The following is a 12,235-nucleotide window of genomic DNA, read 5'->3' on the forward strand; positions in this document are numbered from 1 at the left end:
GGAGGGAGGGGTGGGTGCAGGGGAGAACCGGCTTCTGCTTCAGACATGCCGTGTCCTGTACCACGCGAGCCACAGAGGTTGGGAGGGGCAGTGCAGAGGGAGGGGGGAAGGGGTCAGGACTGGGCAGGAGGAGGGGAAGGGGCCTTGGGGAATGCTGGCACGTGGCCGAGGGACGGGACTACTTCGAAAAGAAAAGAGGGAGAGGCCTGGCTGGTAAACCGACACCCGAACACTCTGTGAGGGGGTGGCACCCTGGGGGCCTTGGACACCTTGTCAACAGCCGCTCGGAGACTTACCAAGACTAGGGGCGCCTGGGGGGCTCAGCTGGTTAAGCGTCGGACTCTTGATCACAGCTCAGGTCATGATCTCAGGGTCGTGAGGTCAAACCGCGCTTCAAAAAGGAGGAAGTATGGAGACCAGACGCCCAGCGTCCACGCGGTCGGGGCAATTGTGCAAGCTGCTGTCCCATTTCATAGTTAAGCAACTGAGGCCCAGAGAGTTGACTTGCTCAGGGCCACGCAGAGCATAGGCACTGAAGCTGGGATTTGAAATCAGTGCATTGAGACCCCAGATCCCTTGCAGATCCCACGGCCAGTAGCTCAGTTCCTGGGAGCCCAAAGAGACAAGAGGCGACATAAGTACGGCAGGGGTGGCAGGGAGTCTCTGGAACAGAGCAGAGGTGGAGGCGAGACGGGGGCCCCTGGGCCAGCCGCCCCGTCCAGATGCGAGGCAGAGCAGGTGGTGTTCCTGGAGGGCGGCCGTGTCTCTGGCTGGCTTCCCAGGGCCGCCCTGCACGCACATTCCCAGCAGCCTCCGCCTGCAGTGCCCACGCGGCTTTGCAAATACTGGGCTTTTAAAACCGTCATTTCTCCCTAATCCTCACCCTGCAATCCCCAAACAATCCCCAGCAATTTGCATCGTTACCGTTCTGTGGGCGACCGGAGCGAGAAGGTCGGGCCGATGCTCATTTTGCAAAACCTTCCCTAAAGTCTGGACTCCAGCCCGACAGAGACGTATTGTGCTACGTGCGACAGTGTGCTGGGCGGGGGTGGGGGGGAGCTCATCCATTAAACAGAGTTCAGTGCAGCCGGTGCAGACCCTGCACTGTGACAAGGCACTGTGCTCCGCAAACTGGGAAAGATCACAAAGCAGCCCACTTGGTGTGATGGAGAGGCAGAGTGGGGTGGGGAGGGGGCGAAGAGGGAGAGGGGAGAAGGAAAAAGGAGGGGGAAAAGGAGAAAGATACCTCGACCATGTATACGTTAAAATATTAACAGAAACCAGCTCTGCAAGGTTGGATTACTGATGATTTAATTTTCTTCTCTATAGTCCCTTGATTTCCTGCAAGGGTATATATTACTTTCGTAATCAAAGAGGCAATAAATGATATTTTGAAACAGAAGCGTGAGGCATGATGTTGGTCTTCTGCGAGTTGGTGATCTGCAGGGGGGGACAAGAGGCAGAGTAACGGGCCGGCTCTTCGAGGCCGCCTCTGTAGAATGGGTTTGCTCCGAGCTTGCAGACTCCTTCGCGTCCTGTCCAGTGGCCGCTGGCCATCGGGACCCTACTCTGTGCATCCTGGTAGGCATCCTTCTAGAACGCCCCCTCCTCCTGCACGACCTTGCAAGCTCCTGAGGCTTCTCTGGGTCTCCAGAGCCTGGCACTAAGCCTGGTTTGTTGCTCTGCTTGTTGCTCTTGGAATTAACGGGCCATCCCCTTCTGTCCCTCACGCCCCACGTGCCCACAGCTATGACGTGGACTGCCTCATTGAAGAAGCAGCCAAAATGGAGAAGATCAAGTTTCAGCACATCGTGTCCATCTATGGGGTGTGCAGGCAGCCGCTGGGCATTGTGATGGAGTTCATGGCCAACGGCTCCCTGGAGAAGATGCTGCCCGTGCACAGCCTCCCCTGGCAGCTCAAGTTCCGCATCATCCACGAGACCAGCCTGGCCATGAACTTTCTCCACAGCATTAAGCCACCTCTGCTCCACCTGGACCTCAAACCAGGCAACATCCTCCTGGACGGCAACATGCACGTCAAGGTAAAGGTCCCAGTCAACCTCTCCACCCCCCTTCCACGCCAGAGTCTCCCGCACTCCTGTTTGCGTCGTCTGCTGAGAGTCTTAAGTGGCTCCCTCAGGGACAGATCCCGAAGGCAGGAATCACACCTAAAACAAAGCTGGATGAGCAGCGGAGTTTGGTGCATGGCTCCGGGCATCGGAATGCCTGCAGTGACCCTCTGTGGACCTCTGTCTTCTGTTTCTACTGGGGGTAGAATATTCCCTAGCCCTCCCATTCTTTGCTCTGGGTGGGGATGTGTGGGAATGAGTCCTAAGAAAGGTTATGATGGCCTTCAGTTCCTAAAACGTGCCGCTCTCTTCTGCCCCAGGACCTTTGCACATTCTGTCCCTAGTGCCAGGACCAGTGTTTCCCCTCCTCCCTTCTTTATTCAGCAACCCGTGCTCATCTTTCAAATTTCTGCTTAAACCCTCTTCAGGGAGTTTTCCCTGATGCACCCCAACATGGTACCTCTGTGTCTTCTTAGTGCCAACCCCATGGTAAGAATATAGTCCTTTGTGAAACTATTTCATTAGTGACTGTCCCTCCCTATTTGAGTGAGCACTTAGAGGAGTAATAGGCATGGGAGTCTCAGCCCCCTTATCTGCTGCCTGGTCCTCAGGTGGTTGAATGTCCCCATGTAACGCCCGTCAGAGCACTGTCCGTTAAGTGTCCGTGCTATTCCCAGTTCACAGATGAGGAAACTGAGGCTCTGAGGAGGTAAGTAACTTGTCTGAGGTCATCCAGGTCATACATGGGAGAGGTGCCCAGGCCCTTAACCACTTTCCCTGTCCCGAAAGTGTGGGCTGCAGGATGGGAGAGATCAAGGCAGTTTCCCAGAGGAAAGACTGTGGCTCCTGACCCCTCCCTGCCTGCGGCTTCCCCCAGATCTCCGACTTCGGCTTATCCAAGTGGATGGAACAGTCGACCCGGATGCAGTACATCGAGAGGTCAGCTCTCCGGGGCACCCTCAGCTACATCCCCCCTGAGATGTTCTTGGAATGTAACAAGGCCCCAGGGCCCAAGTACGACGTGTACAGGTGAGAGGGGGCTGGGCTCACGCTGGGGGGCGGGCAGCCGCTTCTCGCCCCGCTGCCTGATGTCCCCCCAGTCCCCAGGCAAGGGGACGGCTGGAGCGGCCTTGCGGGGGGAGTGGGCGGGGCCTGCCGCGCTGGGTGACGGCGGGCGTCTGGGAAGGTCACTCAGGGAGCCCTGTGCCCTGTCTGCAGCTTCGGGATTGTCATCTGGGAGGTCCTCACTCAGAAGAAGCCTTATCCAGGTAGCAGGCGATGCTGGCTTCCTGGGGGGGGCGGGGCGCTGGGAGGGGCCGGGAGGGGCCCGAGGGTTCACAGGGAAGGTCAGGCCGCAGCTTGGGGCTTCCAGATTCCCATCTTACCCTCCTGCCTTCCTCCCCTGCCGTCCAGAGCTCACATCCCGGTATAGGGAGGGCACACGTCAGCCCAGACCTCACCTCTGGCTCTAATTTCTTTGCTGCCAAAGTATTCTTTCCTGTCTCTCCTGCTCCCAACCCCTGACACCTAATGCCAGGTACATAGACTGTCAGAAAACCCTGGTGAGCTCACAGTGTCAAAAGTCAAAGCATGGAACCAGGCCCCTAGGCAGCAGAGGCCTGCAGTGTGGGGTCCTGTCCCATCTCGGCCTGGGAGGTGGCCGCGGCCCGACTGGAGACCCAGCAGCGCAAATTGGAACCTCAAGTCGGCCTGCAACCTAGCTTTTGACACACGGTGCATTTATGTAGCCCTTGCTGTGTGCCCTGCTCTGTGGGGATCCTGGTACTCCCCGCACCACTGCACGGCCACCCCAGCCCCGCCTCCCAGCCTGCGCACATCCTGCGCTTCCTCTCACAGGCCTCCACATGGTGACCATTGTCGTGCGAGTGGCCGCCGGCATGCGTCCCTCCCTGAGGTCTGTCTCCGATGCGTGGCCCGGGGAGGCCCAGCAGATGGTGAACCTGATGCGGCGCTGCTGGGATCAGGACCCCAAGAAGAGGCCCTGCTTTCCAGGTTCTGGTCCAGCCTGACCCGCGCGAGGGACCGGGACTCAGGGCAGGGCTGGAGCGTGAGGGGGCCGGGCCGAGGTGTGAGGGGGCAGGAGAGGAGACGGCTGGGGCCTGGGCCACTCCTGAGGGCTGCGTGGCCCCAGGGCACAGTCTGTATCCCAGAGCTGGGAGGGGGGAGGGTGGGGGCGGGGGCAGCTGAGGATGGCGTCCCCACTGGAGGCAGGGTGGAGAAAACCTTGCCGAGGGCCCTGGGCCTTGCTGTGCTGCTTCTGAGTTCACCGGTGAGCTGGTGCTTCCAGACCATGAGCTCACGGGCCGCATGGGCCTTGAGGATACGCACCCTTCAGCAGCTGTGCAAACCCATGCGTGTGTAACTGTGAGCACCTTAGACACCACTGGGTCCTGCCCCTCGTTCTATAGAAAAGGACCGACCCTCAGAGGGCCAGTGACGTGCTAAGGGCCCAGCTTTCCCGCCTCCTGGTGGCACGTGTGAATGTGCAGAGTCCAGGAATGATGTGCGGAGGGGGACACCAGGCACGTTAGGGTGTCTGAACTGGGGAGGGGGCCAGCGGCCAGCCTGTTGCTTGTCTTCCTGCCTCTCTCCCTGTGGAGCAGACATCACAGTGGAGACCGATGTGCTGCTGCTCCTGCTGCAGAGCCCCGTGGTGGACCCGGAGAGCGAGGCCCTGGCCAGGAAGGTGGCCTGCAGGCCGTCCCTGCAGAGGCCCAGGCAGGTGAGCAATGCGGGCTGGGTCCCAGGGTGCCTGCACCGGAGCATGTGGGACCGAACCCCAGCCCACGCTGCTGGCCACGCCCACCAGCCCTCTGGGGACACCTTTTCCCAATGCGCACAGTGTGACTGTAACCCTGGGGAGGATGCTCCATCTCTCACATGCGGGGGATGATCAGAGCTCTGCCCACAGGCTGCTCTGTCTCGGGCCTCAGTGTCCTCCCTGCGTTCTGCTGCCCCTTCCCTGCCGTGGGGGCCAGCCGGGGGCCAGAAGGAGGCTCCTGGCCAAGCCACAGGGCCAGCCAGCCTGCACTGCAGGTGGCCCAAGAGGAAGTCAAGGCCCTGGACCACTTCCTCCTGGCAGGGTCTCCTCTGCCCAGGACACTCCTCCAGACACAGTTGGATAGGAAGGGCCTAGGGGGCTTCCTAGGACATGAGTCCACACGGGTTCTGGAGAGGTCGGAGAGAGGGGAGGAGGGCACAGATCAGCACCAGCCCACTGGTCTCATCTGCCCCCCTGTCTTCTGATTCCCTCCCTCCAGGTCAGTGAAGAGGTCAGCCAGGACCTAAGAAACAGCGGTGAGTCCAGAGAGCCACAGCTGGACCCCGAGATTCACCCCCTCCCCCCATCTCCCCTGCCCCCGACCCTCCACCTCGATTGTCACAAATCAGGAGTTTCTGTGCCTTTCCTGGGACCTGTCCCCAGGGGTCAGGCTGTGCTGCCCTTCAGGTCTGTGTGCTTACACGGCCGGACGCCTCCTGTCCTGGCTTGGGATGCAGAACACTGGCTTTCAACCCGGCTGTGTGTTAGAATTCACCGGGGAATGAAATCCTGATGCCTGGGCTATCTAGACAGATTAAATCAGAACCTTGGGGGTGGGGGCGGTGGAAAGGGATTCTTGTTTACTGTTATCATTGTGTGCTTGTCTTGAAAATTATTGCTCAAAGTTTATTTATTTGAGAGAGAGTAATAGGGGAAGGGAGAGGGAGAGTAAGCAGGAGAGGGATAGAGAGAGAGAGAGGGAGAGAAAGCAGGGGAGATGTAGGGAGAGAGAATCCCAAGCAGGCTCTGCACTGTCAGCACAGTGGGGCTTGATCCCCTGAACTGCAAGATCATGACCTGAGCTGAAATCAAGAGTCAGATGCTTAAACGACTGAGCCACCCGGGTGCCCCCGAAATTGTTGCTTTTGATCTTAATCTGCTCTGGGTGGAGCAGGAGGAAGCCGTAGCGGCTTCAGGAGGAGTTCAGACCGTATAGCCTGTTTTCAACCTGCATTGACTTGCTTTGTGCCCAGCCCTCCTCTGGAAGTTCATGCCCACCCCCGCACTGTCCCCACAATGGTAGTTTGTGTCCCCTTGAGGGGTCGGGATCTGGAGGCCCAAGGCGGCAGGGAGTTGGTGAAAGTGAGGCGGTGCTAGGGGTGGACCCAGGGTCTGCACCCCGTCCTCCCAGGAAGGCTTGCCAGAGTCATTCTCTAGGACCGAGAGGCCATTTTGGGATCTGTGACCGCAGGAACGACACCCTCCCTCCCTCCCCCAGTCTCTGTGCCCTGCAAGCTCAGAGGTCCGTTTTGGCAGCCCCATCTTTCTCCCAGCAGACTCGAGAGACGACCTGGAGCACGTCCTGCAGCTCTCGGGCGGCGGGCACCCTGTCCCCGGCAGCGAGGAGCTGTGCACGTCCGAGAACAAGGTCTCTCCCCTCCACTTCCTGGTGGTGCAGGGCAGCGTGGAGCGGGTTAGGCTGCTGCTGGCCCACGAGGTCGACGTGGACTGCCAGACGGCCTGCGGCTACACGCCGCTCCTCATCGCCACGCAGGACCGGCAGCCAGAGCTCTGCGCGCTGCTCCTGGAGCACGGGGCCGACGCCAACCTGGCTGACGAGGACGGCTGGGCCCCGCTGCACTTTGCGGCCCAGAATGGGGACGACCGAACGGCCCGCCTGCTCCTGGAGCACGGGGCCCGCGTGGACGCCCAGGAGCAGGAGGGCTGGACCCCGCTGCACCTGGCCGCACAGAACAACTTCGAGAACGTGGCGCGGCTCCTGGTGTCCCGCCAGGCTGACCCCAACCTGCGCGAGGCCGAGGGCAAGACCGCGCTCCACGTGGCCGCCTACTTCGGCCACGTCGGCCTGGTCAAGCTGCTGACGGGCCAAGGGGCCGAGCTGGACGCACGGCAGAGGAACCTGAGGACCCCGCTGCACCTGGCCGTGGAGCGAGGCAAAGTGAGGGCCATCCAGCACCTGCTGAAGAGCGGGGCAGCCCCTGACGCCCTTGACCGGAGCGGCTACAGCCCCCTGCACCTGGCGGCCACCAGGGGGAAGTATCTTATCTGCAAGATGCTGCTCCGGTACGGGGCCAGCCTCCAGCTGCCCACCCGGCAGGGCTGGACACCCCTCCATCTCGCAGCCTACAAGGGCCACTTGGAGGTCATCCACCTGCTGGCGGAGAGCCACGCAGACCTGGGGGCTCCTGGGGGCATGGAGTGGACGCCCCTGCACCTGGCCACCCGCCATGCGGAGGAGGCGGTGGTGTTAGCCCTGCTGCGGTGTGGGGCCGACCCCAACACAGCCGAGCAGTCGGGCTGGACGCCCCTGCACCTGGCTGTGCAGCGCAGCGCCTTCCTGAGCGTCATCCACCTCCTGGAGCACCAGGCCGATGTCCATGCCTGCAACAAGGTGGGCTGGACCCCCGCCCACCTGGCCGCCCTCAAGGGCAACACGGCCATTCTCAAAGTGCTGGTCAAAGCCGGGGCCCAGCTGGACGTCCGGGACGGGGTGGGCTGCACACCCCTGCAGCTGGCCCTCCGGAACCAAAACCAGAACATTGCTGCCTTCCTGGAGGGCAAGGAGCTGCCACGGACTGTTCTGGGTGCTGCTGAGCCTGGAGCCCACGCAGGAATGTAGGCACCCTGGGGCCTCCTCACCCATGAGGAAGAGGGCTTGGCGGACCTGATGCTGGCCTTTTGGCACAGCCCCTTCTCTGTCCTTGCCACCTGCCGCTGGGGCCTTGAGAGGACACAGGAGGAGGCTGGTGTCCCCCTGGAGGGAAAGGGAGTGCACTGAGGTTGCAGCTGGGGGGGGGAGGGGGGTGGCCTCTTCTTCCTCCTCCGGAATCTGGACTCAAGCCCCTGGAGTGAATTCCTTCTTCCTTCCCCAGACTCCTGCCACCTTGCGCCCCTTGCCCCTGTGCTCTCGGGGCCCCTGCATCCCGGGAACCCTCTCTGACAGCGAAGGGACACACAGAGAAGAGGGACGTGCTCCCTCCTGGCTAGAATCTGTGTGCGTGGCCCCTATCTCCAGCCAGACAGGACAGCCAGGCACGTGCTTTTTGAAAGGGGCTGTAGCTACAACATGGGAGGAAATTTCCACCTACCCTTTAAAGCCCCTGTAGCCGCATAGACCACACCTTCCTGGTGGCTCTGGTTCTGGCACCTGGGTCTCCCAAGTGGTCTCCGCCCCAGCAGCATGTCAGTGATCCTCAGTGGGTCCCCGCCTCCTCTGCCCCGCCTTCCCCCTGTCTAGTTACATGGCCAGGATTCAAACCCTCATCTCAATAAAGCTGTGGATCTGAGTGTCCCCTTCAGAGAGGGGCTGACCCATGGGGCCAGTAGGGTGAGTATGGGATGTGGTGTGTGTGTGTAAGTCGGCCCAGTGGGAGGAGGCAGGGTCCGGACCCGGACGTGTGGAATTGGAGGAGGTGGTGAGGGTGGTGGCGGGACTTCCCTCCCAGCCACAGCGGCTCAGACAGCTGACAGCTGTCCCCAGTGACCACACCCGGGCTGCCCGTGTGCTGGCCTGGCCCGCCCTGCAGGCTCACACTAGCCTTGTGTTGATGGGCACAGCCTCTGCTTTCTCTCTAGCTCTGCCGGGAATGACCGACCCCCCCGAGGAGTTGAGTGGGGAAGAATGGGTCCCCTAAAGTCCCACCCCACTCCTCTCCACCTCTCGGCACTGCTGAATCAGCCCCTCCGCTTTTACGGCCTTTTTGGAATTGTCAGAGAAAAGGCGTCTTCTGCCCCAACCCCGGGCCCTGGGCAGGCTCACCTCTGTGGGTGCTCTTGCAGGGCCACCAGTCAGCAGCCTCCTGTCAGCGTCGGGCGAGAGGCAGAGCAGAAGAGACCTCCAACCCACATACAGGCTGGCAGTGTGGTGTCTCTGGGCCGTGGCACCCACCTCCTGGGCCCCAGATGCTTGCCATGGAGAGCCCTGGGAACAGCACAGAGCTGTGATGCGCCCCGGAACAGTAGCTATAAATCAAGCCTACTCATTAGAACCTCCTGGGTGAGGTGCGTGGGGGGTGAAAGGGCTGTTTAAACACTGGCCCTACCCTTGGCCTGTTAAACAGGAATCTCCTGGGTTACGCTGGAGGGCAGCCAGGGCTGAGAACAACCACCAGGGGGCGTCTCATTTCTCCCTGTGCCCTCTCCTTAGCACCACAGGATGGCTGCCCCCTGGGGTGGTGAGGGAGAGAGAGCGGGCTCTTCGGGGCTAGGTGGAGGGGGGACTCCTGAGGACGGCGGGGGGCATCCCTCAGCCCACTGCTTGTCTTCCTGCGCCCCGCTCAGCTGCCCGGTCCAGTCTCCTGTTCTTCCTGAGGCTGAGCCTTAGGCAAGACTTGTAGTCATACCCCCTGGGAGTTCTCTTTCCCAGAACATGCCAGAACAGGGAGGGGGAAGGGGAGAGGGCTCTATGCTGTTTGCCTTCCTTGTGCACTGAGGTCTGTGTCTGGCTCTCACGCTAGGATTCTGCATGAGCCAGAGAAGTGGGGTGCGGCTACCTGTTCAAAGGCAGGTGAGCTCAGATCAATCCCTGAAAACAGGGGCCAGCAGTGCCTGGGCTCTCCTGACGTTGAAGAAAGGGGTGAGAACGGGTAAGGGCCGCCTTTGCCCCTGCTGTCCTGTGGCGGCCAGGGTTCTGTGGACATGCGGTCAGGACCAGCCGGGGGCTCATCTCCCCAACCTGATGGTCCCGGGGTCCAGGCTGAGAGTCTCGGACCCCTGCTTGGTCTGCTCCCTTCCTCCAGGAGATAATGGAGGACACGGGTTCGGGCCCGCTCTGGCCAATGGTGCCCCTAGCACCTGCTCGCTTTTCAAGTCAACCCAAGCCAGACCCCTCACACAGTGTCTACAATGGGTCCCACCGCCACACAGCTGCCTTCTAGAGGTTTCTGTGGGGTGTTTAGAAATAGGTTTTAGTGAGGCCCTTGGAATTTCCAAGGAGAGGGTCTCCAGTTGGATGTCAAACCCTGTTCAGGGGAGTTTGGGGAGGTGGTGGAGGGTAGGAACTCCTAGCTTCCTACTGGGCATCTCTGCTTGGAGGTCCTACCGACCCCTGAAAGTCCCAAGCTGGACATTCCCTCCCCCTCCATTCATCCCTCTCTCCCCATGTGAGTTAGAGGTGCCCGAACTTTTAACCTGGGAGTCCTTCCTAGACCCGTGCTGTCCAACATTGCGTCCCAGGAGGTGGAAACCTGTATCTGCAGCGGGTCAGTAGGCTAGCTCCTGCCCCCCCACTCCCCACCCCTGCTGCTGAGCGCTTGGAATGTGGCCGGTGCAGCCCGGGACCAAATGTTTGATTTCAATAAACTTAAGTAGCCGCACATGTGCCTAGTGGACAACACAGTCTATAATCTGGCCCCATCCCTTATCCAGTCCGTTACCAAGCCAAGTGGGTCGATCGGGAAGGGCTTTCTGGAAGACATGTATGTGGAAGGATGCAGCAAAGACAGGGCAGTGCCTGGATGAGGTGAAGGAGCCAGGAGTCCCAGAGGCTGGGGAACGAGCAAATGGGGTGCAGACAGCCCTAGAGCAAACGGGGTGGGGAGACCCTGATGCCCACCGTCGTTCCAGAGCTTGGACCTTGGGGCAGCTGGGAGCCGCTGGCCCTTTCTGAGCGGAAGAATGAAATCACAATGAACTGCGCATCCCAAAGACCCTTCGGCCCTGCATGGGGTGGGGGAAGGGACGCTCTGGTGTGGGAAGACCGTGCTCTCGTGGGGCCAAGAGGTCAGTGTCGTCGGTCCGGCTCAGGGAAGTCTGGGAGGTGTGCATGCCAGGGCTGTGCTCCTGCGAAGTCCCCCTCCTTCCTGTGCCCTGAGCGGCAGCCCCTCCCTCCTCGCCTGACCTCCATCCTTCAGTCACCTGCCACCTCTGCAGCAGGAAGGCTCTGGGTCTCGGGACGGAAGGCAGGGCTGGAGCCCAGAAAGCCACAAGCAAGCGCAGTGGCCGTGTGGCACTTCTGTTTCAGGAGTCAAAGGCCTCTCCACAGGCCTCCACGTGGGTCTCGGCCCGGCAACACCCACCCTGCTTTATTGGGCAGGTAGCAGAGCTGGGGTGGGAAAGGGGGCGGGAAACTGTCCTTCCCAGGCACCCTCTTCTCCCTGCACCGCACAGCCCCCAAAGCCGGGGGGGGAGTCCCCCCCTTCCAGAGATGGTCTGCTCTGTCCCCGCCAGCTTCCTGCTCCCCGGGACTCCCCAGAACGAGGGCCGGGGGCACTGGGTTGGCCCCACTCGGGCACATGCACGACCAGACTCTGACCTGCAGCCCCTCTAAAAACCACTCCCCGGGGGCGCCTGGGTGGCTCAGTCGGTTAAGCGGCCGATTTCGGCTCAGGTCATGATCTCACGGTTCATGGGTTCAAGCCCCGCATCAGGCTCTGTGCTGACTGCTCAGAGCCTGGAGCCTGTCTTTGGATTCCGTGTCTCACTCTCTCTGCCCCTCCCCTGCTCATGCTGTCTCTCTCTCTCAAAAATAAATAAAACTTAAAAAATAAAAAAATAAAGATTTTAAGAAATAAATAAAAATAAAAACGACACCCCGCCCCCGCCCTGCACACCCCTTCCCCACTCATTAGCTCTGCAGCCCCAGTGGCTGCTGGGCTGTTCACAGGCCCTGGAAGGCAGGCTCCGTAAAGACTGGGGCCAGAGCCTTTTTCTCTCCCCTCTCTCCCCACCTTTTTAAAAATCTCCCCACCACACGAGCCTCCTGCAGCTTTGCTCAGGACTGGTCGGGAAACAGGCAGGATGGACAGGGTGAGATGGAGATTTGGGGCCCTGGATTCAAAGCCCAGCCTGTCCTGTAGGCACCCAGTCTCCCGAAAGAGAGGCGGCCTAACAGGGGGTCCCACGGATGGGTGCCTGGGGTGGCGAGGAGGACAGGATGGTGTGGGGCGAGGCCCACAGGGCCCCTGCACGGGAGGGGGGCTCCTGGCCACAGACACAGCCTGGGTCCTGGGGCCCGGGGGGGGCAGGGAGGCAGTGGGGCCCAGGGCTGGGCCGGCAGCTCCTGGGACAGGGGTGCCGTGGGCAGGGATCCCGGGCAGGCAGACACCCTGCTTCCCGGGCAGGCTGCTTGTCCCTGGTCGCAGATGACCGACTGCCCCTGTTCTGAGCCCACCGGGGACGCAAGAAGGGCAGTCACTTTGTTCGA

General features: G+C 61.0%; 1 protein-coding gene across 1 annotated transcript in view; it reads left to right on the plus strand.

Moving 5' to 3' along the window:
* ANKK1 (ankyrin repeat and kinase domain containing 1) overlaps positions 1 to 8,373 on the plus strand; it is an 11,108-nt gene extending 2,735 nt beyond the window's left edge. Inside the window, 8 exon segments of the mRNA XM_029914711.1 lie at positions 1,748 to 2,042; positions 2,947 to 2,961; positions 2,963 to 3,098; positions 3,288 to 3,327; positions 3,916 to 4,082; positions 4,694 to 4,812; positions 5,351 to 5,387; positions 6,408 to 8,373. Of these exon segments, the coding sequence (XP_029770571.1) occupies positions 1,748 to 2,042; positions 2,947 to 2,961; positions 2,963 to 3,098; positions 3,288 to 3,327; positions 3,916 to 4,082; positions 4,694 to 4,812; positions 5,351 to 5,387; positions 6,408 to 7,711 (2,113 nt within the window). The 3' untranslated portion in view covers positions 7,712 to 8,373.
* The last annotated feature ends 3,862 nt before the right edge of the window (positions 8,374 to 12,235 follow it).

Source organism: Suricata suricatta, chromosome 11, assembly GCF_006229205.1.
Source record: "Suricata suricatta isolate VVHF042 chromosome 11, meerkat_22Aug2017_6uvM2_HiC, whole genome shotgun sequence".
In the NCBI taxonomy this organism is placed as follows: Eukaryota; Metazoa; Chordata; class Mammalia; order Carnivora; family Herpestidae; genus Suricata; species Suricata suricatta.